The 22,680-nt window shown below is 43.3% G+C and overlaps 2 protein-coding genes across 5 annotated transcripts in view; one reads left to right on the top strand and one right to left on the bottom strand.

Moving 5' to 3' along the window:
- The window catches only part of INVS (inversin), a 142,851-nt gene extending 124,271 nt beyond the window's left edge, over nucleotides 1-18,580 (top strand). For 2 of the 4 annotated variants that reach the window (XM_030829840.2, XM_060300689.1), the window contains 5 exons: nucleotides 874-984; nucleotides 1,495-1,591; nucleotides 13,547-13,776; nucleotides 14,543-14,614; nucleotides 17,580-18,580. In XM_030829840.2, coding sequence (XP_030685700.1) covers nucleotides 874-984; nucleotides 1,495-1,591; nucleotides 13,547-13,776; nucleotides 14,543-14,614; nucleotides 17,580-17,728 — 659 coding nt within the window. In that variant the 3' untranslated portion in view covers nucleotides 17,729-18,580. Of the gene's footprint in view, nucleotides 1-873; nucleotides 1,592-13,546; nucleotides 13,777-14,542; nucleotides 14,615-17,579 lie in introns of all 4 variants that reach the window. The other 2 variants (XM_030829836.2, XM_060300688.1) reach the window with 1 other exon arrangement.
- A 691-nt stretch (nucleotides 18,581-19,271) lies between these two features.
- The window catches only part of TEX10 (testis expressed 10), a 55,860-nt gene continuing 52,451 nt past the window's right edge, over nucleotides 19,272-22,680 (bottom strand). Inside the window, exons 14-15 of the mRNA XM_030829841.2 lie at nucleotides 20,754-20,964; nucleotides 19,272-19,486 (exon numbers count right to left, since the gene is read on the bottom strand). Of these exons, the coding sequence (XP_030685701.2) occupies nucleotides 19,373-19,486; nucleotides 20,754-20,964 (325 nt within the window). The 3' untranslated portion in view covers nucleotides 19,272-19,372. The remainder of the gene's footprint in view (nucleotides 19,487-20,753; nucleotides 20,965-22,680) is intronic.

The following is a 22,680-nucleotide window of genomic DNA, read 5'->3' as shown; positions in this document are numbered from 1 at the left end:
CAGCTCACAAGCTTATCACTTGGGTTCTCAGTTTTCCCTTTGTTTTTGGCCCCCAGGAATTTCCTTTATTTTCTTGAAGGCACTGTGGTGCTTTTAAAGTAATGTTTATTATAAATATTTTAGTCTGCATTTCTAGGTACTTTTTTATAATATCTTTTTTTTTACATTTTATTTTATTTTTGGCTGCATTGGGTCTTCCTTGCTGCGCATGGGCTTTCTCTAGTTGCGGTGAGCAGGGGCTACTCTTACTTGCGATGCTTGGGCTTTTCATTGCAGTGGCTTCTCTTGTTGCAGAGCATGGGCTCTAGGCGTGCAGACTCAGTAGTTGTGGCGCACGGGCTCTAGAGCACAGGCTCAGTAGTTGTGGCGCACGGGCTTAGTTGCTCCATGGCATGTGGGATCTTCCTGGACAAGGGATCGAACCTGTGTCCCTTGCATTGGCAGGTGGATTCTAAACTGCTGCGCCACCAGGGAATAGGTCTTTTTTTTTTTAATACTTATTTGGCTGAACCGGGTCTTAGTGGCGGCATGCGGGATCTTTTAGTTGTGGCACGTGGGATCTAGTTCCCTGACCACGGATCGAACTCGGGCCCCCTGCATTGGGAACGCAGGGTCTTAACCACTGGACCACCAGGGAAGTCCCATTTCTAGGTATTTGTAGGGGAAGGCTTTCAGGTTATCTAACCTACTGTTGCTAGAAATAGAAGTTAAACAATTTTTTCCTAATCGTAATCAGCACTATCACGGTGATACAAGAGGACAAGTCTGAATTTTTTTTTTTTTTTTTTTTTTTTGTGAACAGTGAGCAGAACTGCCCTACTATGCAAGTTTTGGACAATAAAGATTCTTCCCCTTCTTCCTTGTCTCCCCAAGAAACATCCAGAGAACATTCTAAAGGCCGATCTGCCTGTGTCCACTTCAGCCCCAGTGAAGGCAGTGATGGAAACAGGCGTCCAGGAGCCTCCTCTGTCGAGAAGTCCAGAGGTGAGACAGTTGGCGAGAAGCAGTGTGACAAGGGGAAAGGCTCCTTGAAGCAGCCCTCCTGTGTCAGGGCGTCTGGGCCTGCTGAGGAAGGAGAGGACCCCAGTTGGGCAGCTGCAAGCCTTCCACAGCAGGACGGCCACTGGAAGCCCAGCCGGCGGCAGGATGCAGCACCCAAGGCCAAATGTGCCTCCCAGAAAAGGCGCAGCCAGGAGCTCAGAGGAGGGAGGCGCTCCCCGGCTGGGTCCAGCCGGCCTGGCAGTGCCAAGGGGGAGGCCGTCCATGCTGGGCAGAGTCCTCTCCACCACCGGATGCCAAGAAACACAGTGACGCAGGACAAGCTCGCAGGAGGGACCCACTCAGATTTGCCATCGAGCACAGAGGTGTTGAGGTCAGGAGTCAGGAAGCTGGGTACATCCGCCCTGTTGGAGGACACTCAGCTATCTAAGGAGACTGATCCAGCACCTGGTCCCCTCTCTGGGCAGAGTGTGAATATTGACCTTCTCCCCGTAGAGCTGCGGCTGCAGATAATCCAGAGAGAAAGAAGCAGGAAAGAGCTGTTTCGCAAAAAGAACAAGGCAGCAGCGGTCATCCAGCGGGCCTGGAGAAGGTAGGAAGATGGGATGCCACCGCATCTTTTTGGCGCTGTGTCTGTCCTAATCCCCCTGATGTGATACCCCCTGTGCTCTGTGATACTTTCTAGTGAATTCCATGTGCTGGCATGACAAGGCCAATTTTATTGAGCCAACCCATGAGAGTCACACATGTGTATATCTTAGTAATTTATATTGGGTAAGCTATTTGGAAGGTGTTTTTACCCAGAAAGATAGGAAAGTACCCAGGATAGCCTGGTGCAAATGAAAAACCATGAAGCCTAAGTTTCAGGTGAAGCTCTAAGAGGTTATCTGACCTTGAGCAAATCACTCAGCCTCCCTGACCCTGAGTTTCCTCCTCTGTAAAATGGGATTTAACAATTGCCACACCCGTCCTGTTCACGTGACAGGTTGCTAGAATGAGATGACGTGTGCTTTGTAAATTCTAAAGCACTACACATTTAAGGTATTTTGTCTTCCTTCTTTACTACACAGGAATTAGAGACAGTGGATTAAGTGACTGAAATTTATCACAAAAACCTGTGTGAGCCTCAGTCAAGCTCAGAATGTGGGGTAGGAGCTGGGAGTGGTGGAGGAGGCTTACCGAAACCCTGAGGTGAACACCCTCAGGGGGTAATTCTGGGAGGACTGGAAGAGTGCTGTGCTACAAGTTTTCACATATCTCACAGTCTCCTTCACACTGCAGGCCCCAGGAGGGCCTCCATCCAGATTAGGCCTTTCAGTGATGACCACGCCCAGGGGAGGGCCGGACCGTCGGCCCCAGGTGGGGGTCATGTGGTCTCCATCTCCAGAGAGAGGGAGTTTTATGGGGGAACAAAGCAAGCAGATCACTACGAGTGCAGGTGTGCCTCTGTCAGGAGATAAAAGGGCCGAAGAAACCCTGCTGTTGGCAGAGGGAGGGCTGAGCGGCTTGTGAGGTCCAGGGAGAGGCCTCAGGGACTGTCATGCCAAAGCCTCCTAACCCAGAGCCGGGCGACCTGCACGGCCTTCGCTGTAGTGCGTCTTCACATCCGTTCAGGCTCGTGGCTGTTTACAAAGTCGTCTCATGCCTGACCCCTTTGCTCTCCCAACCATCGCCAGGAAGCCGTCACGATAGGGATCAGCGTCCCTGTTTTTCAGACAAGCAATGGTCTCAGGAAAAAAGACCTGTCCTGATGGTCAGACCCAGCACTCGAAGTTCTTTCTGACTTGAGTCCAGGGGCCTTTCCCTTACATTCTCAGTAAAGGTAGTGTCTGCTGTGGTCAAAATAATGGAGGCGGAGGCCGACCTTGCACTCTGCACCTTAGGACAGGCTGGAGGACAGGCTGCCTGGATGGTCTCTCATGCATCAAGGTAATGTTGTTATGGGGGATGTTGTTGTTAGCACTGTTACTAATACTGGTAGTTGAATTCATCAGGCACTTGGGCCGGACACTGTTCTAAGCAGTTTTACGTGTATTAACTCATTTAAAATCCTCAGTCACCCTGTGAGGGATACTGGGATTACTGTTCTTCTCCCCATTCCATGAGTGAGGAAACTGAAGCACAGATAGGTTCATCAACCTCAGGCTCCAGAGCCAGCGCTGGCCTGCAGCTGAGACCGTCGGCCTCTGAAGCCACAGATGGGAAGGGTCCCTGCTCCCCCTCCTTGGGGCGTCCTGCCAGGACGTGCACTGGCTACCATCCCAGAGGAACTTTTTGTGAAGTATTTCAGCTGACACCTGGGGTCCAAACAAGCCCACAAGGTTTGCCACGTCAGGCCCCACAGCTGCTCCCCAGCTGCAGTGCCTCCCCATCACACTGTCCTTTGACTCCTTTGAAGAGTCAGCAGCTGACAGGTCCTGTCAGTAAGTGTCCATAGCAGCAAATGAGCCTTCAGTCATTCCCCCCAAGAACAGTGGACTCATAGTCTGTGCACCTATCTGGGGAGGCAATTACACAGGCCCCCTCTGGCTGCACCACTGTGCAATTCCGAGTCCCGGGACATCGACTCCCAAAGGGTTTCTGGGAAGCTGCACACTGTGGCAAGTCCTGTGTCTGGTGACAGTAAAAATCCTTTTATTGATTCCGCTATGGCCATATATGTCTTCCATTTGAAGCACAGGAGCCCTAAGTGCTGTCCGGGGACAGTGTGTGGTGTCCGACAGCAAACCTCAGGGGCACCGAGGGCTGGAGTTGGGAACGGGGCTTGGCACACGACCTCCCATAAATGCAGGCCGCCATCACAGGAGACGTGCCCGGGGGCGGCGGGGAGGCAGGCTGACTGGAAAACGCACAGGATGGGGTGAGCAGATTGAACCTGGGGCCCAGAGAAAATGAAGCTTTGTCTAAGTGTCTGAGTTTTATTACCAGTCAAGACTTGACTATTTTAAAGGTTGAAACTGGATACTGGACAAGCTAGGCTGGGCTGGAAAGTTGCTGTGGTGAAGAGGAGTTGCTGTGTAAGGCTGTTCCCATCGGGTCCTCCAGCATGTTCTGAGGTGAATAAACAAGGTTAGGCTAGACCATAACAAGCGCCCTGCGCCCCGGGCTGAAAGGGATGATTGGGTGTGCTCGGATTCTCAGCAAACCAGGCGCGCATGTTCTCCCTGAGAAGGGGAGAACAGAGGCTGTGACTGACCACTAGGACCATGAGACACAGCCTCGGTCTCCATACCAGAGTCGATGAGGTGGCAGCTGTGCCCCCCCGAAAGCCGGAGCTGTTAGAGCTTCAGCCAACACCCAGGCTTCCTGACAAGTCCTCTGCCCACAGAGCGGGGGTGTGGAAGAACTGACTGCAGAGCGGTATTGTCCTGTTAACTCTCGCTTCTCTCTACACTTGGCTTTTTGGAAATGTGGTACATGTTCTAGTAAAGGGGTGCCACGGTTTGTCACGCTCCAGGAAAAGAAAGGAAGAAGGATGTAGTTCGACTGAAATCAGCCTTTAGGGCAGGAGGGAGGGGCTGCCCCAAGCACTGCAAGGAGCTTCGAGCATTTGGGAAGAAGCTTATGTCCCGGTTGGTGTATTGTAACATCAGGCACAGGGCCTGCTGCCCTCTGCATCCTGTAGGCTCACCAGTAGTTAATCAGCCATGGATCATGAACACTGGTGCAGCTTTCCTTAGGAGGCTCCGAAACATCTGTGCTCAATAAGAGGTTTGGGAGTGCACATGGGATAAACACCATGAGAAAAGCATTAGAGGTAAATATAGCATCATCCTGGTGCCCCTCCCCTCTCTCCCGCCCCAGGCTCTGCCCTCCAACACACTGATCTTAGTAAAATTCAGCTCTTACATTTGTCACTATTCTTAAAACCCCCTGATCATCCCCACCAAGTCCTCAGCAGTATTTGGCTGTTGGACCAGACAGCACTGATTTGGAATGTTGGCCTCTCCTAGCTCTAGCTGTTCGCTTTTCCCCCCGATTTTTATTGTGATAGAATTGACATATGGCGCTGTATAAGTTTAAGGTGACAGCATGGATTTACATATACTGTGAAATGATTACCACAATAAGTTTAGTTAACATCCGTCATCTCACACAGATAAAAAGGATTTTCTTCCTTGTGATGCGAACTCTTAAGATTTACTCTTTAACAGCTTTCATATATACCATAAAGCAGTGTTAGCTACAGTCATCATGCTGTACGTTACATCCCCAGTACTTATTTGTCTTACGACTGGAAATTTGCACCTTTTGATCACTTTCATCCAATTCCCCTCCTCTAATAACCACAAATCTGATTTCCTTTTCTATGAGTTTGGGTTTTTTTGTTTTTGTTTTTGAAGATTTCACATGTAAGTGAAATAATACAGTAGTTGTCTTTCTCTGATTTATTTCACTTAGCATAATGCCCTCAAGGTCCATCCATGTTGTTGCAAATGGCAGGATTTCCTTCTTATTTTAGGCTGAATAATATTCTACTGTGTGTATATATAATATATATAATAATCTAATGTGTGTGTGTATATATATATATATTCCACAACTTCTTTATTTGTTCATCCATCAGTGGACACTTAGGTTGTTTCCATGTTCTGGCTATTGTAAATAATACTACTATGAACATAGGGGTGCAGATGTCTCTTCATTTCCTTCATATATATACCCTGTAGTGGGATTGCTGGATCATATGGTAGCTCTATTTTTAATTTTTTGAGGAACCTGCATAGTGGCTGCACCAATTTACATTCTCACTAACAGTGCAGGAGGGTCCCGTTTTCTCCACATTCTCACCAGCACTTTTCTCTTGTCTTTTTGATGACAACTGTTCTAATGGATGTGATATCTCATTGTGGGTTTTTTTATAGATTTATTTTTATTTTTGGCTGCGTTGGGTCTTCATGCTGCACGGAGGCTTTCTCTAGTTGCAGTGAGCAGGGGCTACTCTTCGTTGTGGTGCACGGGCTTCTCAGTGCTGTGGCTTCTCTTGTGGAACCCGGGCTCTAGGCACACGGGCTTCAGAAGCTGTGGCGTGCGTGCTCAGCAGCTGTGGCGCACAGGCTTAGTTGCTCCACAGCATGTGGGATTTTCCTGGACCAGGGATCAAACCTGTGTCCCCTGAATTGGCAAGCAGATTCTTAACCACTGCGCCACCAGGGAAGTCCCTCTCCTGTGATTTTGATTTGCATTTCCTTGACGATTAGTGATGTTGAACACCTTTTTATATACCTGTCGGCCATCTTTATATCTTGGGAAAATTTCTATTCAGGTTCCTTGCACGTTGGATTATTATTATTATTTGCTATCTAGTTGTATGACTTCTTTATATACTTTGGATATTAACCTCTTATCATATACATGGTTTGCAAATTTTTTTTTTGCATTTGTAGGTTGCCTTTTTTATTCTGTTGATCATTTCTTTTGCTGTGCAGAAGCTTTTTAGTTTGATGTAGTCCCACTTATTTTTTATTTTGTTGCTTATGTTTTAAGTGTTGTATCTAGGAAATCACTGCAAAGACCCACGTTATGGAACTTTTTCCTGTGTTTTCTTCGAGGAGTTTTGTGGTTTCTGGTCTTTTATTTAAGTCTTTAATCCACTTTGAGTTCATTTCTGTGAGTGGTGTAAAATAGGGTTCTAGTTTCATCCTTTCACATGTGAATATTTAATTTTCCCAGTACCATTTACTGAAGAGACTGTCTTTTCTCCATTGAGTATTCTTGGCTCCCTTGTCAAATATTAGTTGACTATTTATATATGGGTTTATTTCTGGGCTCTAAATTCTGTCCTGTTGGTCTATGTGTCTATTTTTATTCCATTTATACTGTTTTGATTACTATAGGTTTATAGTGTAGCTTGAAATCAGGAAGTGTGATGCTTTATTCTTTCTCAGGATTGCTTTGGCTATTTTGTGTTTCTATATAAATTTTGGTATTATTCTACTTCTGTTTTTTCCCCATATTTATTATTTATTTATTTATTATTTGGCTGTGCCGCGTCTTGGTTGTGGCATGTGGTATCTTTAGTTGCAGCATGCGGGATCTTTAGTTGCGGCATGCGGTATCTTTTAGTTGCGGAATGCAAACTCTTAGTTGCGGCATGTGGGATCTAGTTCCCTGATCAGGGATCAAACCCGGGCCTCCTGCATTAGGAGCGTGGAGTCTTAAGCACTGGAACACCAGGGAAGTCCCTCTAATTCTGTTTATTTTTTTAAAAGCTATTGGAATCTTGATAGGGATTGAATCTATAAATGGCTTTGGGTAGCATAGATATTTTAACAATATTAATTCTTCCAATCCATGAACACGGAATACCCTTCCATTTATTTGCATTTTCTTTTTTTCTTTTTTTTTTTTTGCGGTACACGGGCCTCTCACTGCTGTGGCCTCTCCTGTTGTGGAGCACAGGCTCCAGACGCGCACGCTCAGCGACCATGGCTCACGGGCCTAACCGCTCCGCAGCATATGGGATCTTCCCGGACCAAGGCATGAACCCGTGTCCCCTGCATCAGCAGGTGGACTCTCAACCACTGTGCCACCAGGGAAGCCCTATTTGTATTTTCTTCAGTTTCTTTCATCAATGTCTTGTAGTTTTCAGGGTAGAGATTTTTTCACCTCCTTGGTTAAACTTACTCCTAAGTATTTTATTGTTTTTGATGCTACTGTAAATGGAATTCTTTTATTTATTTTTCACATCACTCTTAATGTATAGAAACACTACTGATTTTGTATATTAATTTTATATCCTGCACCTGTACTGAAGTTGTTGATTAGATCTAACAGTTTTGTGAAGTATTTAGGATTTTCTATATATAAAATCATGTCATCTGCAAATGAAGACAATTTTAATTCTTCGTTTCCCATTCTGATTCCTTTTTTGTTTTTCTTGCTTGATTGCTCTGGCTAGGACTCGTAGTATTTTGTTGAAAAGGAGTGGTGAGTGTAGGCACCCTTGCCTTACTCCTGATCTTAGAGGAAACACTTTCAACCTTACCCCATTGAGTATGATGTTAGCTGTGGGCTTGTCATATATGCCTTTTATTATGTTGAGGTATGTTCCTTCTATACTGAAGTTGTTAAGGGTTTTTATCATGAACAGATGTTGGATTTTGTCAAATGCTTTTTCTGTGTCTTTTGAGATGATATGATTTCTTTCATTCTATTAATATGATATATCACATCGATTTATGTGCATATGTTGAACCATCCTTGCATTCCAGGAATAAATCCTGCTTGACCATGGGGAATGATCCTTTTAATTTGCTGCTGAATTTGGTTTGCTAGTATTTTATTCAGAAATTTTGCATCTGTATTCATCAGGGATATTGGCCTATACTTTTCTTGTAGTGGAATTTTTTTCTAGCTTTGGTGTCAGGGTAATGTAGGCTCATGAAGTGAGTTTGGGATTGTTCCCTCCTCTTCAAATTTTTTGAAGAATTTGAAGGATTGACATTCTTCTTTGAATGTTTAGTAAAATTCATCAGTGAAGCCATCTGGTCCTGGACTTTTCTTCATTAGGAGATTTTTAATTACAAATTCAATCTTCTTACTCTTTATTGGTCTGTTCAGACTTTTTATTTCTTCCTGATTCAGTCATGGTAGGTTGGTTGTTTCTAAGAATTTCTCCATTTCTTTTAGGTTGTCTAGTTTGTTGGTATATAGTTGTTTACAGTAGCCTCTTATGATCCTTTGTATTTCTGTGGTATCAGTTGCAGTGTTTCCTTTTCCATTTATGATTTTGTTGCTTTGAATCCTTTTTTTCCCTTCTTGGTTTGTATAGCTAATTGCCAATTTGGTTTACCTTTTCAAAGAACCAACTTAGGGCTTCCCTGGTGGTGCAGTGGTTGAGAGTCTGCCTGCCGATGCAGGGGACATGGGTTTGTGCCCCAGTCTGGGAAGATCCCACATGCCGCAGAGCGGCTGGGCCCGTGAGCCATGGCCGCTGAGCCTGCGCGTCTGGAGCCTGTGCTCCACAACGGGAGAGGCCACAACAGTGAGAGGCCCGCGTACCGCAAAAAAAAAAAAAAGAACCAACTTAGCTTTTTAAATCCTTTCTATTGTTTTCCTGTTCTCTATGTCATTTATTTCTGCTCTAATCTTTATATTATTTCCTTCCTTCTAACTCTGGGCTCAGTTTGTTCTTGTTCTAGTTCCTTAAGGCATACAGTTAGACTGTTTATTTGAGATCTTTCTTATTTCTTAATGTAGGCATTTATTGCTATGAACTTCCCTCTTAAAATTACATTTGCTGCATCTCATAAGTTTTAGTATGTAGAGTTTCTATTTGCAATTTGTCTCAAGATACCTTTTAAGTTTCCCTTTCAGTTTCTTCTTTGATCCATTGGTTGTTCAGGAGAGTGTTTAATTTCCATGTATTTATGAGTCTTCCAATTTCCCTATTATTGATTTCTAATTTCATACCATTATGATCAGAGAAGATATTTGGTATAATTTCAATCTTCTTGAATTTGCTAAGACTTGTTTTGTGGCCTAACACATGATTTATCCTAGAAAATGTTCCATGTGCACTTGAAGAATGTTTTTTCTGATTGTTGGATAACTATTCTCTATATGTCTATGTCCATTTGGTCTATAGTGTTCAAATCCAGTTTCCTCTTTGACCCTTTGAGTGATTTATCCATTGCTGAGTGTAGGGTATTAAAGTCCCTAGCTATTACTGTTTATTTCTTCTGTTAGCTTTGGTAGTTTTGCTTTGTATATTTAGGTGCTCTGATGTTGGGTGCATAAATATTTACAATTGTTATATCTTCCAGATGGATTGACCCCTTTATCATTATGTAATGACCTTCTTTGTTTCTTTATAACAATTTTTATTTTTAATGCGGTACGCAGGCCTCTCACTGTTGTGGCCTCTCCCGTTGAGGAGCACAGGCTCCGGACGCGCAGGCTCAGCAGCTATGACTCACAGGCCCAGCCGCTCCACGGCATGTGGGATCTTCCTGGACCGGGGCACCAACCCATGTCCCCTGCATCGGCAGGCGGCCTCTCAACCACTGCGCCACCAGGGAAGCCCTCTTTATAACATTTTTAAAGTCTGTTTTGTCTGATATAATTATAGTTACCCCTGCTTTTTTTGTTTTTGGGTGTGTTTTTTGGTTACCATTTGCTTGAAATATCCTCATTTCTTCACTGTGTGTGTGGGTGTTTAAAGCTAAAATGAGTCTCTTGAATATAATGTATCATTGGATCTTGTTTTTTGGGTTTTTTTAATCCATTCAGCCATTCTGTCTTGATTGGAGGAATTAATCCATTTATGTTTACAGTAATTATTGGTAGGTAAGGACTTACTATTGCAATTTGTTAATTGTCTTCTGGCTGTTCTGTTGATCCATTGTTCCTCACTTCTTATCCTGCTATCTTTTCTGTGTGTTTTGATGCCTTTTGATATCAGTCTGCTTTTTCTTTATCATGTTCTTTGGTGTAATTAGTACAGGTTTTTCCCTTGTGGTTACCATGAAGCTTACATAAAGTATCTTAAAATATCTTAAAATAACACCCTATTTTAAACTGTTAACTTATCTTCAATAGCACTGCTAAATATTATACTTCTCCCTCTTCACATTTTAGATTATTTATGTTACAGTTTACATAAATATTTCTTATATTGCATATCCAATAAAGCTTACTGTCGTTATGGTTATTTTTACTACTTTTTTTTTTACTTTTAAACTAGAGTTGTATGTTAATTATGCACCACCATTACCATATTACAGAATCTAACTTTGACTATATGTTTACTATTACCTGTGAGTTTTACACTGCCTTAAGATGATTAATGTCCTTTTACTTTACTCCCTTTAGCATTTTTTGTAAGGCAGGTGTGGTGGTGATGAACTCCCTCAGCTCTTATTTGGGAAAGTATTTATCTCTCCTTAATTTCTGAAAGATACCTTTGTTGGGTATAGTATTCTCGGTTGATAGTCTTTTTCTTTCAATGTTTTGTTTTGTTTTGCTTTGTTTTGTTTTTGCAGTACGAGCCGGCCTCTCACTGTTGTGGCCTCTCCCGTTGCGGAGCACAGGCTCCGGACGCGCAGGCTCAGTGGCCATGGCTCATGGGCCTAGCCACTCTGCGGCATGTGGGATCTTCCCGGACCGGGGCACGAACCCACGTCCCCTGCATTGGCGGGCGGACTCTCAACCACTGCGCCACCAGGGAAGCCCTCTTTCAATGTTTTGAACCTGTCATCCCATTCTTTCCTGAAAAGTTCCTGACAAGAAATCTGTTTATAGTCTTATGGGAGTTCACTTGTATGTAATTTCTCTATTTTCTGTTTGCAAAATTATTTTTGTCTTTGACTTTTAATAATTATAATGTGTCTCAGTGTAGCCCTACGCTGGTTCAACCTATTTGAGGTCCTTTGAGCCTCATGGGTCTGGATGTCTATTTCTCTTCTCAGGTTTGGGACGTTTGCAGCCATTATTGCTTTTTTTTTTTTTTTTAACATCTTTATTGGGGTATAATTGCTTTACAATGGTGTGTTAGTTTCTGCTTTATAACAAAGTGAATCAGTCATACATAAACATATGTTCCCATATGTCTTCCCTGTTGCGTCTCCCTCCCTCCCACCCTCCCCATCCCACCCCTCCAGGCTGTCACAAAGCACTGAGCCCATTATTGCTTTAAATATACTTTCTATCCCTTTCTCTTCTCCTTCTGGAATTCCCATAATGCAGATACTGTTTCTTTTGTGTCCCATACGTCTCCCATTGGCTTTTTTCACTTCTTTTTTTCTTATTGCCTTCTCTGACTGGATAATTTCAAATGTCCTGTCTTCTAGGTCACTGATTCTTTCTTCTGCATAGTTAAGTGTGCCTTTGAAGCTATTGATTTCTTCAGTTCAGGCATTTTATTTTTCAGCTCCAGGATTTGGCTTTTTTTTTGATAGTTTTTTAGAACTTTTTCTCATTTTGTTTATGCATTGTTTGTCTAATTTTGTTTAGTGAACTATAAGATCACACAGACAACTAAACTTGTTTAAGAGAATTCTGAATTCTTTGTCTGACAGTTCACAGATCTCCATTTCTGTAAGGTCAGTTTTCAGAGCTTTTTAAAGTTTCCTTTGGTGTCATGTTTACCTGTTTCATTTTTTCATTTTTTTGTATCCTTGATTCCTTATGTTGGCATCTGTGCATTTGAATAAGCAGGCTCCTCTTCCAGGTTTGCTTTGGCAGAGAGCAAACTGAACTCTTCAACAGTCAGCTCAGTTTGGGTTTCTGGATGTGTCTGCTGGTAATGTATTTGAGCAGGTGGGGCTTGCTGTCTCTTTGGGGGCAGGGCCACTGCCCAAACTCTGAGGTTGTGGAGCAGGGGGTGGGAGGAGGAGGGTGCTGCCACTGCTGACTGCGAACAGTTGGACAGGACTGTTGGTTTGGTTCCCTCCTCAAGTGAGGCTACAGGATGGGCTCCGCAGTTGCCCGGGCTCTCTGATCAGGCTTACTTAGACAGCCAGGACTGGGCACTGCACTCAGCAGTAGGCAGGGGTATGATTTAGTTTCCTTGCTCTGGTGGGACAGTAGGACAGGCCCAGGGCCTGCACAGCTCATTGTTCAGGGACCCAAATTGGGTAAAAAAGACTGTGCACTGAATTCCCTGGCCAGACACAGCCACTAGCTCTATTCTGGGGTGGAGTGGGGGAGCCACGGGCTGTGCTCTCTTCAAGTGCTACGGTAAGAAAGGTTGATGGGTGGGCTGCAAAGCTTCTTGTGTGCTCTGGTGAGCTTCCCTGGTTGGACAGGCTGAAGGCTGTATTCAGCAATGGCTGGGGCTATGAATTACTTTTTTTATCCTGGGGGCAACTGGTTCCAAAGGTGGCAAGCCTCTGTTTGTGGCCTTGATTCAAACTGGCCTGCTCCCCGAGTTTCCTGGCTGAACAGTGCTATTGGCTTTATTCTGTGGATGATTGGCTCTGCCTACTGTACACCCTTCCTGAGCACTGCTGGACGGGCTACGCAGCTTCCAGGTGGTCTGGCCAGCCTTCCTGATCAGGTAGGGGCCAGGTAGGAGCTACACTCAGCCATGGGCTGGGCTATGACTCAACTCCCCTGACACAGCTTCCACAATGTAGCCCAGCCTCCCATCCTCCTTCCCTTACCAAATACATAATGCTTCACACACATCTCACGTTAACATTCCTGCACAAATGCATCTACCTCTGCTCATGCCAGTTCTGCTATTTAAAATGCCCTTCCCTGCCTAGCAAGCTCCTACTCATCCCTTAAAACCCAGCACAAATATCAGCCATCTAGCTCTTTGCTCTCACATAGTACTTCTCATACTGTATTTGTTTACACATTGGCCTGTCCCACTTTGAGGGCAAGGACCCATCTGACTGATTCCTAGTTCAGGAAGTACTGATGGACAAAGACAGAATTCAATATTCAACATACTGCCAGTGAAATTAGGAACGGGAGCTTGACTGAATCTCCCCAGAGTTCAGCAACTACTCTTCCTATAGCTTCTAGGAGCTTTAAGGAACATTGGTTTTCTCAATATTGTGATCTTAAAGTCTCTCCCCTCCTCTGACCCCACCAGCTACCAGCTCAGGAAGCACCTATCCCACCTTCTGCACATAAAGCAGCTTGGAACCAGAGATATGGACAGATGGAACCAAGAGTACATGGCTTTGATCCTCCAGGTCTGGAGGAAGGAACTGGAACTGAAACCCCCAAAGGCCATGGCAGTAACCAGGACCACCAAGAGTCCACCCAAGGGCAGCTCAGGCACCAAGCCCACCAGGCACTCAGTGCTCAAGCAGATCTACGGTAACTGTCCTTCTGGGTACTTTGTAGTTTACAACAAGCACCCCCAGAGTGTGTCACATCAGAATTTGAAAACAGGATTTAATTACATTGGGCAAACCTCCATTCAGGTAGGAACTTTATTAAACTTCCAGGCACCAACAGAATTCTCATCATAATTAGTGCCTCCCTTCTAGCAATTCTGGGTCAGAATTGGTTTCATGAGGTATTCTGGTATCTCACCCGAGAAAGCCTTACAGCCAAGAGATTGTCTGCTGGGCTTCATGACTGAAAGCCTCACCACAGCAACCGCTCTAGGCTGCTGCCTGTTTTTCCTAAAATTCTCCATTTAGAGGACTCCAGGCCCAGGCAGACCCTGCCTGCCTCACACTGACTTCCCTACGCTTAGATAGTACAGAGTTGCCTATCTGTGGGAATACCCCAGATCCAAGCCCTACAGTACATACTTGTTTAGCAGATGAACTGCTGCATACTGAAACACTTTCAGCTCTGCAAAGTGCCCATCCAAATAAACTCAGAGAACAGGACTGGCTAGCTCCCCAGTGGAAAAAAGTTAAGTCAGGGCACCCTTACAAACAGATCTGCGGCCCTGGCAGCAAAATCTGCAGACTTGACCCGGGCAGGCCTATGTAGTTTTTCCACACCATGCCTAATCTATCTTGGCAGACACCTGCAAGCTCAAGCCTTCAGCTCAATAAAGAATTCAGAACTTGGTCAGGCCACAGTTGTCACTGGTCAGAAACAGATGATCATTGTTGGTTGATTTCAGGTTCTCTAGAAGGAAAAGTACATCAGCCCACAAGATCTTCAAAAGCCCATTCTGTGCTGGGTCTCAACTCAGGTAAGGCAGCCACTGCATGGGCAAAGCAGAGTGGGGAGACCATGTGGGGAAACAGTTCCCTTTTTTGTTTCATCCCCAAAGGTGGAAGACATTAGAACAGACTGCCAGGGGTTCCAAGAGTCATTTGATTTCAGGATTACATGTGTTCTTCATCCCCCTTTCATGGAATTACCACTATAATAAACATCTCTTCTCCGTAAGAGGCAAGTTATTTTTGCAAGCAAAAGCGTAATAACATTACCTCCAGCAGAAGCAATAAGTGGCACCTATTACTGATCACTTTTACACACTTGTTCACATACAGGAGGGGAAACACAAATACTGTCATTCTTCAAAGTAATACCTTGGGAGTTCTTGCTCTGTTTTGGTTTCACGTTAAGATCCTCCAGCTCCTTCCCAAAGATGGGAAGAAGTCCCTTGACCATAGATTCTGACTTTTGCCTTTTAGGGCCCCCTAAGGAGGCATTTAATATTTTAATATTTAATAGCATGTCCAGCTCAGGCTCAACTGTGCACACTTCCACTCATACAGGAGCAGCTCAGGGAACTTTCTTTTTAGCCACAAGACAAGACTGTTTTACTCAGGGCCCCTTCATTCATGCCAGAATTAAATTTGGGTGATAAGTTCAGTGCTGTCAGCAGTTAATGCCGGGTCCAGTGTTTCTCATGGGTGGCTATGGCAACACACTCCCCCCAGTCCCTGATCCAGTCATCCTGCAGGAACAGAGCACAGCTGGGAAGGTGAACAATGACTGTCAGCGTGAACTTTAACATTCATTTATTTTTGATGGGGGGAAAACCAAGAGGTGGGGGGACAGTAATTACTGCCAAAGCTTTAATAAGAGTTGGGCAACTCATGTAATATAGACAGGCTAATCAGGGGCAATTAGAGACTTTCAAAGGAATCAGGCCCATGGTTCTAGGTTTAAAACAAAACAAACCTCTAGTTACACTTGAGTGAATTAAAGAATAGTTTCAAAAACACATTGTCAGATAAAACTACTTAAGTAGTAGCATTTAGATAATCAGATATTAAAATGAGATAATCAGAGCATTTTTTACTTTGTCTCAAAAGTCCAGGACTATCAAATCTTTAAAAATGAAGGTGATTAGTGGCATAAAGGTTTTTAGTTAAAGGACTCACAGTTAAAGGACAGAATAAATAAAAGAAATAATGGTTTCTTAGGACGTCATATAAACTATCAGCTTGTTTGTCCTACACTGGCTTGAAAACAGATGAGGACCAAAGAGAATCTTTTCCTAAACCTAAGCTTGGGGAACAAAGGTTTTATGACGCCCACCTACCCACATTAACCATTAACCTGTGAATAAGGCTGATGGTCACCAGAGCTCCTAGCTAGTTAGCTGCAGCCTGTGTTTTATACAGAATACAGTCTATAAATTTCCATGAAATGGGCATGACTTGGACATACATGTAAGTAGGTTTCTGCAATGCAGAATCACAGATGGCAAATGGAACCAAGAAGGACAAACCACTCATTTTAGTCTTCACCGTGAATAGAAATTTTTGCTTTGAGAATTCCATGAGGTTAAGGATCTTTGGATTTTGCTCACTGTTCTACTTAGCTTTAGTACATTGTTTGGCACATTGTAGGTGCTCAAATATTTGAGTGAAGACTGTGGCTCCTAACCCCTTCAATTTGGGGAGAGACTTTACTAGTGCCTTTACCTCTTAAAACAAGGAGCAGAAAGTGAGCTGGTTAGAGCACAGTAACAAACTCCTTGGACTGTTTCTCTACCTGCATCCAAGAGGCAAACAATCACATTCTCCTCAGTCTTCTACACCCACCTGCAAACCACCCACACGCACAGAGAACAGCAGCACAGTCATGACCAGAGAGCATATATATACCAAAGTCCTAAATCTGGGGGCCCTTCTTGTTAAAAATAAAAGAATTTCCTCTAAAAAAAAAATTCCATTCCAACGAATGGAATAACCATGGCTTAAGTGATTACTAAAAACGGTACCCCCTGTATGAATGCAGAATATTCCTGCCCACCTGCAGAGGGGTATGCAGATGACAGCTCAAGACTTGATACAACAAAGGCAGCCACAAACACACCAGAGTTCCCAAACAGTTCACTTTAACTTTATTGAAGTAACAGTAATAAAACCAGATGAGAGAAAGACATATTTTTGTAACTTTTTAAAAACTACTCACCTTTCATGTTTGCTTCTTTGCTCCACTTAGGAGCGACATCCAGCAGTACGGCTTCGGCAAGTTCTCTTAACTGGTCGGGGGCTCAGTATCCTCATTTGTTAAGTGAGAGAGAGGGTTGAGCTCACCACTAAAATTTTTCAATTGTAGCATCCTGTAACTCTGTGATTTCAAAGTCATAAAAAGGCCTAAAAAAAAAATCCACTTTGTTTGATATGCCTATTATTCTATCACCTGAATAGTTTTCAAAGGAGCCTATTTTCTAGAATGGACTATAGCCAAGTATGTGGCACAGGGAAAGTTAAATGATAGATATGTTTGTGTTATGTTACAGAGATGCACAGAGAAGGCAATATCATACCAGTTATTCCAGGCAGACTGAAGACCTAAGTTCCAGTCCTACCTCCTCAAGCAGCTGCCCCCTCATAGTCAGGGTTATTCCTTAAAGATGTCAGGTATCTTTGAGAGGATGGAAAATGGAGGGCTGACGTCCTCCTGTCTCTACAATAAACTAGCCATCACCTTATTCAGCCCCATAGATAATCCAACCTAAACCCTTCTTCCTCCCCACCAATCAACTCTGTCCTTCAGCATTAAAATTAATAATCTGAATATCGGGACTTCCCTGGCGGTCCAGTGGTTAAGACTCCACACTCCCAATGCAGGGGGCGCAGGTTCGATCCCTGGTCAGGGAACTAAATCCTGCATGCCGCACGGCGTGGCCAAAAATAATAATAGTAGCAGCAATAATAATAATCTGAATATCTGGTATTTGTTTTTAACAGTGAACAACTTGCAGTGTATACACCTCCTTGAGAACAGTGGAAGATCAAAGAATTTTTCTTATAACCTGCAATCAGCTAACCCATCAAGAAACAAAACAAAGCTTCGACTGCCTATGGAGGAAGACTGTGCCCGGAGGGGGCGGTTCTAGTAGCTAGTGCAGAATTCTCTGATTAGCGTTTACACTTTGGGAAAACTTTAATATCCATGCCTGAAGGCTAATTAGCCTGAAAATGTGGTAACAACCGAGAGAAATGTGTTTTCTTTCTGCTCTTACACAGCACTGTTTTGTAAATTCTTAGCCAGTGCTGCAAGGACCAGGGTAGACTATACCTGTGCAAAACTGCCCATGTGCCTACATGTCCGTGAGGACGGCCGGAAAAGAGTATTTCTAATAAGTGTAAGTAAAACTAAGGAAGTGAGCACTAAAGACGCTGCTGGGTTGGGATTTCTCCTCAACTGGTGCAAGCCTGGTTTGTTGGCTCCAGTGAAGAACCTAAATGAGATGGGGAAGAGCCTGTCCCACAGCAGATACCTTCAGTTCACTACTTTTCTGGAAGCTAATGCAATGGACTTCATTACAGACACCACATCCTGTTATTCCAACATCATCAGTTTTAATTTTTAGACCAGAGTCATGACCCAGTGTTTTGCTGTTAGACACTGTAAGACTGTAATAGGTATACTGTTGATTGCTTACATTTTACAGTTGCCGCGTCAGCCTCTGAAGGCCACAGGCTGCTGCCACGTCCTGTGAATGGCGTTCCTTCTGCTGAGCACCAGCAGTATCACAGCACCAAGGCCTCAGTCGGGAAGGTCTACAGACCAGGCACTCATGCACGGGGTGCCAATTCAGGCCTTAACCTTCCACGTGTATTTTCTGCTTGACCTGCAGAGGTGAGCAACCTTGTCAAAATGCTGTTCCTTTGGCATGGGAAAATGTGCTAACTATGCATTCTAGCTCTCTAAGAACACATGGTTTAAATAAAATCCAGTGATTGTGGGCTTTTTCACATTTTTTAAGGGCAAAGCTACTAGGAATGTAGACAGGCAGAAACAATGGCATATTAGGCTCACAAATATTTCTAGAACTGCTTGCATTTTAAGATTACTGCCAGCCCTGTCCTGACAGTAAGAGATTGGAAGCAATGAAGTGTTATTTAATTACCTGGATTTTTTACAGTTGGCTAACTAAATTACTTCATTTTTATGAAAATGATTATAACATAAATTAAGAACGCTTACAATGGATCACTAGTAGAAAACCATTTTGTAAGCGTTACCCAGCTCAGACCAAGGACCATTTAGGTACAGGAAAATCCACAACAAATGGGAGCACTGTTTTGAAATCTTGCTAGAAATCCTCTGGAAACACAACTCCAGAGTGAGAAGCAACCACTCCCAAACAAAACCAAACCAAAAACTCGTTTAGTTTGTTGCTGTCTGAATGAACTGGGGCTGAGAACAAAAAGAATAAAGTTTGCCTAGATGGGACCACAAAGACTGAGCTTATTTCTTACTATACAATAGAAGGTACCATATTATCGCTTTGTATTTTATATATACTTAGCTATGAAATACAGAATACCTGTTACCACATATCACATGCTAGTCCAGGAAGCCAGCCTGTGCATCAATGGGAACTCCCAAGCATTATTTTCCTATTTCAGTGCAAAGGAAGGTTCATAAACAACTTCTTTAAAAGTTCAGCTTTAATGACAAACATTTATTACATCAGTCTCTTCAAAATTAGATGTGAATAAACAATTTCAAACAGAGGTGCCACAGTGCCTTTTCAATACACTGTACTCAACATGCTGGGTCCCTGGGGATGCCCAGTGATGTACACATTGAAGCAATAATGTAAGTCTGTAAGCCACTGCTCCTGAACACCTCCACTCTTCAATGTCTGCAGAGAAAAACAAGAGTAATATGAGAGTTGTACTAAAACTGCTTCCTGATGGTTTTTTCCCCCACCCAAACAAGATCTCAAACAGTCCTTGCGATAGTATCCTCATCTATAAATTATCAAATGAAATCTCACTGAAAAAAGGAACCTATTAATCAGGTATTATTACCACAGGTAGTTAAAATTCCTAGTTTCATCCTCAAGTATTAAGTGCTACCAGTTTCTTGTTGGGTCTCTTCCCTCCCACATTTGCTAGGGACTAATGAAATTTCACCATTAACCACCCCTACACTCTGCACTTCCGCCCCTTCGCATTGTAGAATCTCATAACATTCACTGAGAATAATGATTCAACAGGTCTCAATTTGTCATTCTTATAGAGACTGGCTGATTCTCCAACCTCGGAATGATCCAAGTTCTTAACTTTTCTTCCCTTCTACTATTTCTGAATTCTGCATCCTCTTCCATTACTGAGAAAATTCAGAATACATCTTTTGTTATATGTAGGTATAAGCTCTATTACTCTGAAGTATTATTACATATACCAATTAATAACCCCCTCCAATCAAAGGCCTATACAAAAAACCTCACTTTAACTCTCCCAAACCAAAAACACCAAGGGAATCCTTAATAAACAGAACTGCCCGCCCCAGGTGAACACAGAGAACCAACCATTAGACAAAGCTGAAGCCTGCAACTTCCAACTTCTTCCGCCTCTCCAGTGAACTAAGTGACTAGAAATAGGCCTTCGTTTATTCCTGCTAAATTTCCTTAATGACAGCTAACATTTGTTGGGTGCTTAGTAACTATCAGTTACAGTATAAACCTTACTTGGACGATCTCATTTAATGGTCAACAAAACCCAACAATGTTGCTATTATTCCCATTTCTACAGCTAGGAAAACAAAGCTCAGATAGGTTAAAAAAAAAAGCCCACACAACTTGCCAAGTTATCACAGTTAAGCAATAGAATCTGTATCACAAAACAGGTAGGAGTGACTCTGATGCCTGTACTTTTTCCAACTAAGCTGCCTGCCACCTTAATTCAGTTTGAGTATTTTACGGTTTTTAGTACTGATTCTGCAATCAAAGTCACCCCGCTGGTTATGACAGTCAGTTACTAGACGGCAGGGGAAGCCCTAAGAAATCACCACACTGGGCTTAATTCCAGGAGTCCGTCAACACAGAAACGCTGGCCTCCCAAGAGCACCTCCATGCCCATGAATCTACTATGAACAGTACAAAGCCCTTGTTTCATGCTTCTTACTGTGATATTCTTGATGATCTGCTGCACCAAGATGGCATTGGTCAACATGTGAGTCCTGAGGGGTGCGTGCTGCAGCAGCAGGCGAAGCAGCTGGCCCACAACAGGCAGCTCCTCAGGTCCAGCTCTGCTCACCCGCAGGCTCTGCAGCATCAACCTGAGCACTCGAGGCAGGAGTGCCAGGATGGAGACACAGACGCCCCACAGCTTGTCCCTACAAAACAGAAATGAGTCAGTGAACCAACGCATACAGGAAAAGTGCCCTTTCCATACTTCCCAAGACTGAAAATGTCCTTTTTTAAGAAACACGGTGTTTTCTGATAAAACCCCAGAAACCAAAACTAATAAGAACTGGGTTTCATCAGAGCTAAAAAAGCAAATGCAGTGAAGAATCAGCTGCTTCCCCTATTTTACAGGTTTCAGGAAGCCTAGCAACCAGCGTTTCCCTGGGCTTAACAAGACATTCTTGAAGCCCTAGTGATCATATTTAACACAGAATTCACCACAGAATGATGTATACATGCGTACTATTCTCTACCAGTGGACATTATTCAACTGTCTATTACACAACACCAAATGTCAAAAGAGTAAGAATGTCCCAATGGCAAAAAGGGAAGAAAAGAACTTCATGAAACTCTAAGCCTCTGACCTGGATTATGAGTCTCTTCAATGTGTTAGAACAGGGCAGCTTTCCAGAGAAAGATGTGCTCACAAGGAACCAAAGGGATTTGAGAAAACAGCCAGTAAGGGAACTATTACAGGCCAGAGATGGTAAATAAATCCAAATTTCAGTGAGCATCATTCTTTCGGTATCTTTATAGAACAGGAACAAAAATGTTTTATGATAGAGGTAAGTGGCCTAACCACATTCTAGAAGTGTGTCAATTAAATGGAGCAATATCCTTTTGGAGGAAAAGTTCACTGGCTGCTAAAGGCTCTGACCTTAGCCTGTTACAATTTCTCTACCAAGAGTGCATAATCCTCCCAGTCCCAAGTCTTTCTAAGAAAGCCTACCTCCAGACCTTTCACCATCCGACCCCACTCCCAACTCCACATACAGCAATTGCATCAAACGTAGATACCAAATCCATTAAGCCAAACAGATCCTCTTATTTGAAGAGACTTTATTCAGCCTGTGGACTCATGCACAGCCAGGTTAGGACAGCCATGTGCAAGGAGAAAAGAGAAAGCCAGACTGTAGACATAGCTAATGAGGAGGCAAAGGCACAGAGATTAAAGACTACAAAACTTAGAAGAAAAAAGAATAGAGGAAGCTGCTTTGGTTCCTGCTGGGTTTCAAATTCCTACCTCCACAATTCCTACCCATTCGGTTTTCTTTTTAATAAGTTACTACTGTACTGATCCAATATATTCACTTTCTACTTGAACTTCAGTGGATTTCAAATGTGGATCAAAACTGCTAAAAGAGCTTATGGATTCTACATTACACCAAATACAAGTATACTGAATGAATGAGTAAAATTCAGAATTCCACCTTCACACACCACAATTAAAGAAAACTGTCAGGCCAAACAGAAGAGAGACCTGGGTACCATGAATGATGTAAGTAATACCATTTGAAGAGCCATTCTTAGGGTTTTCTAAGAGTTGTCATGCACAGAAATAACTGTACCAACTCTATATAAATTGTTATGAAGTTGAGATTTTAGGTCAACATAAAGCAATGGTTCTAAACCACTCTAAAGGAACTGATGAAAGTCCAATATTTCACAGATAATTTTCAGGAGTTCCACTAACTCTGCAAACTTCTGATGTATTCTGGTCAGATAATACCAACCAACCCCCCTCCACTCCCCAAACACAGGGAAATACAGATAATATACTCTAAAAAACAAAACAAAAATACAGCCAAGCTCAAAAGCCAGAATGGGTGATATCTCTAGGTGCCAGAAACTATGCCAGAACTCAT

Source organism: Globicephala melas, chromosome 6 (genome assembly GCF_963455315.2).
Source record: "Globicephala melas chromosome 6, mGloMel1.2, whole genome shotgun sequence".
NCBI lineage: Eukaryota > Metazoa > Chordata > Mammalia > Artiodactyla > Delphinidae > Globicephala > Globicephala melas.
This window is presented reverse-complemented; position numbering and strand designations above follow the sequence as displayed.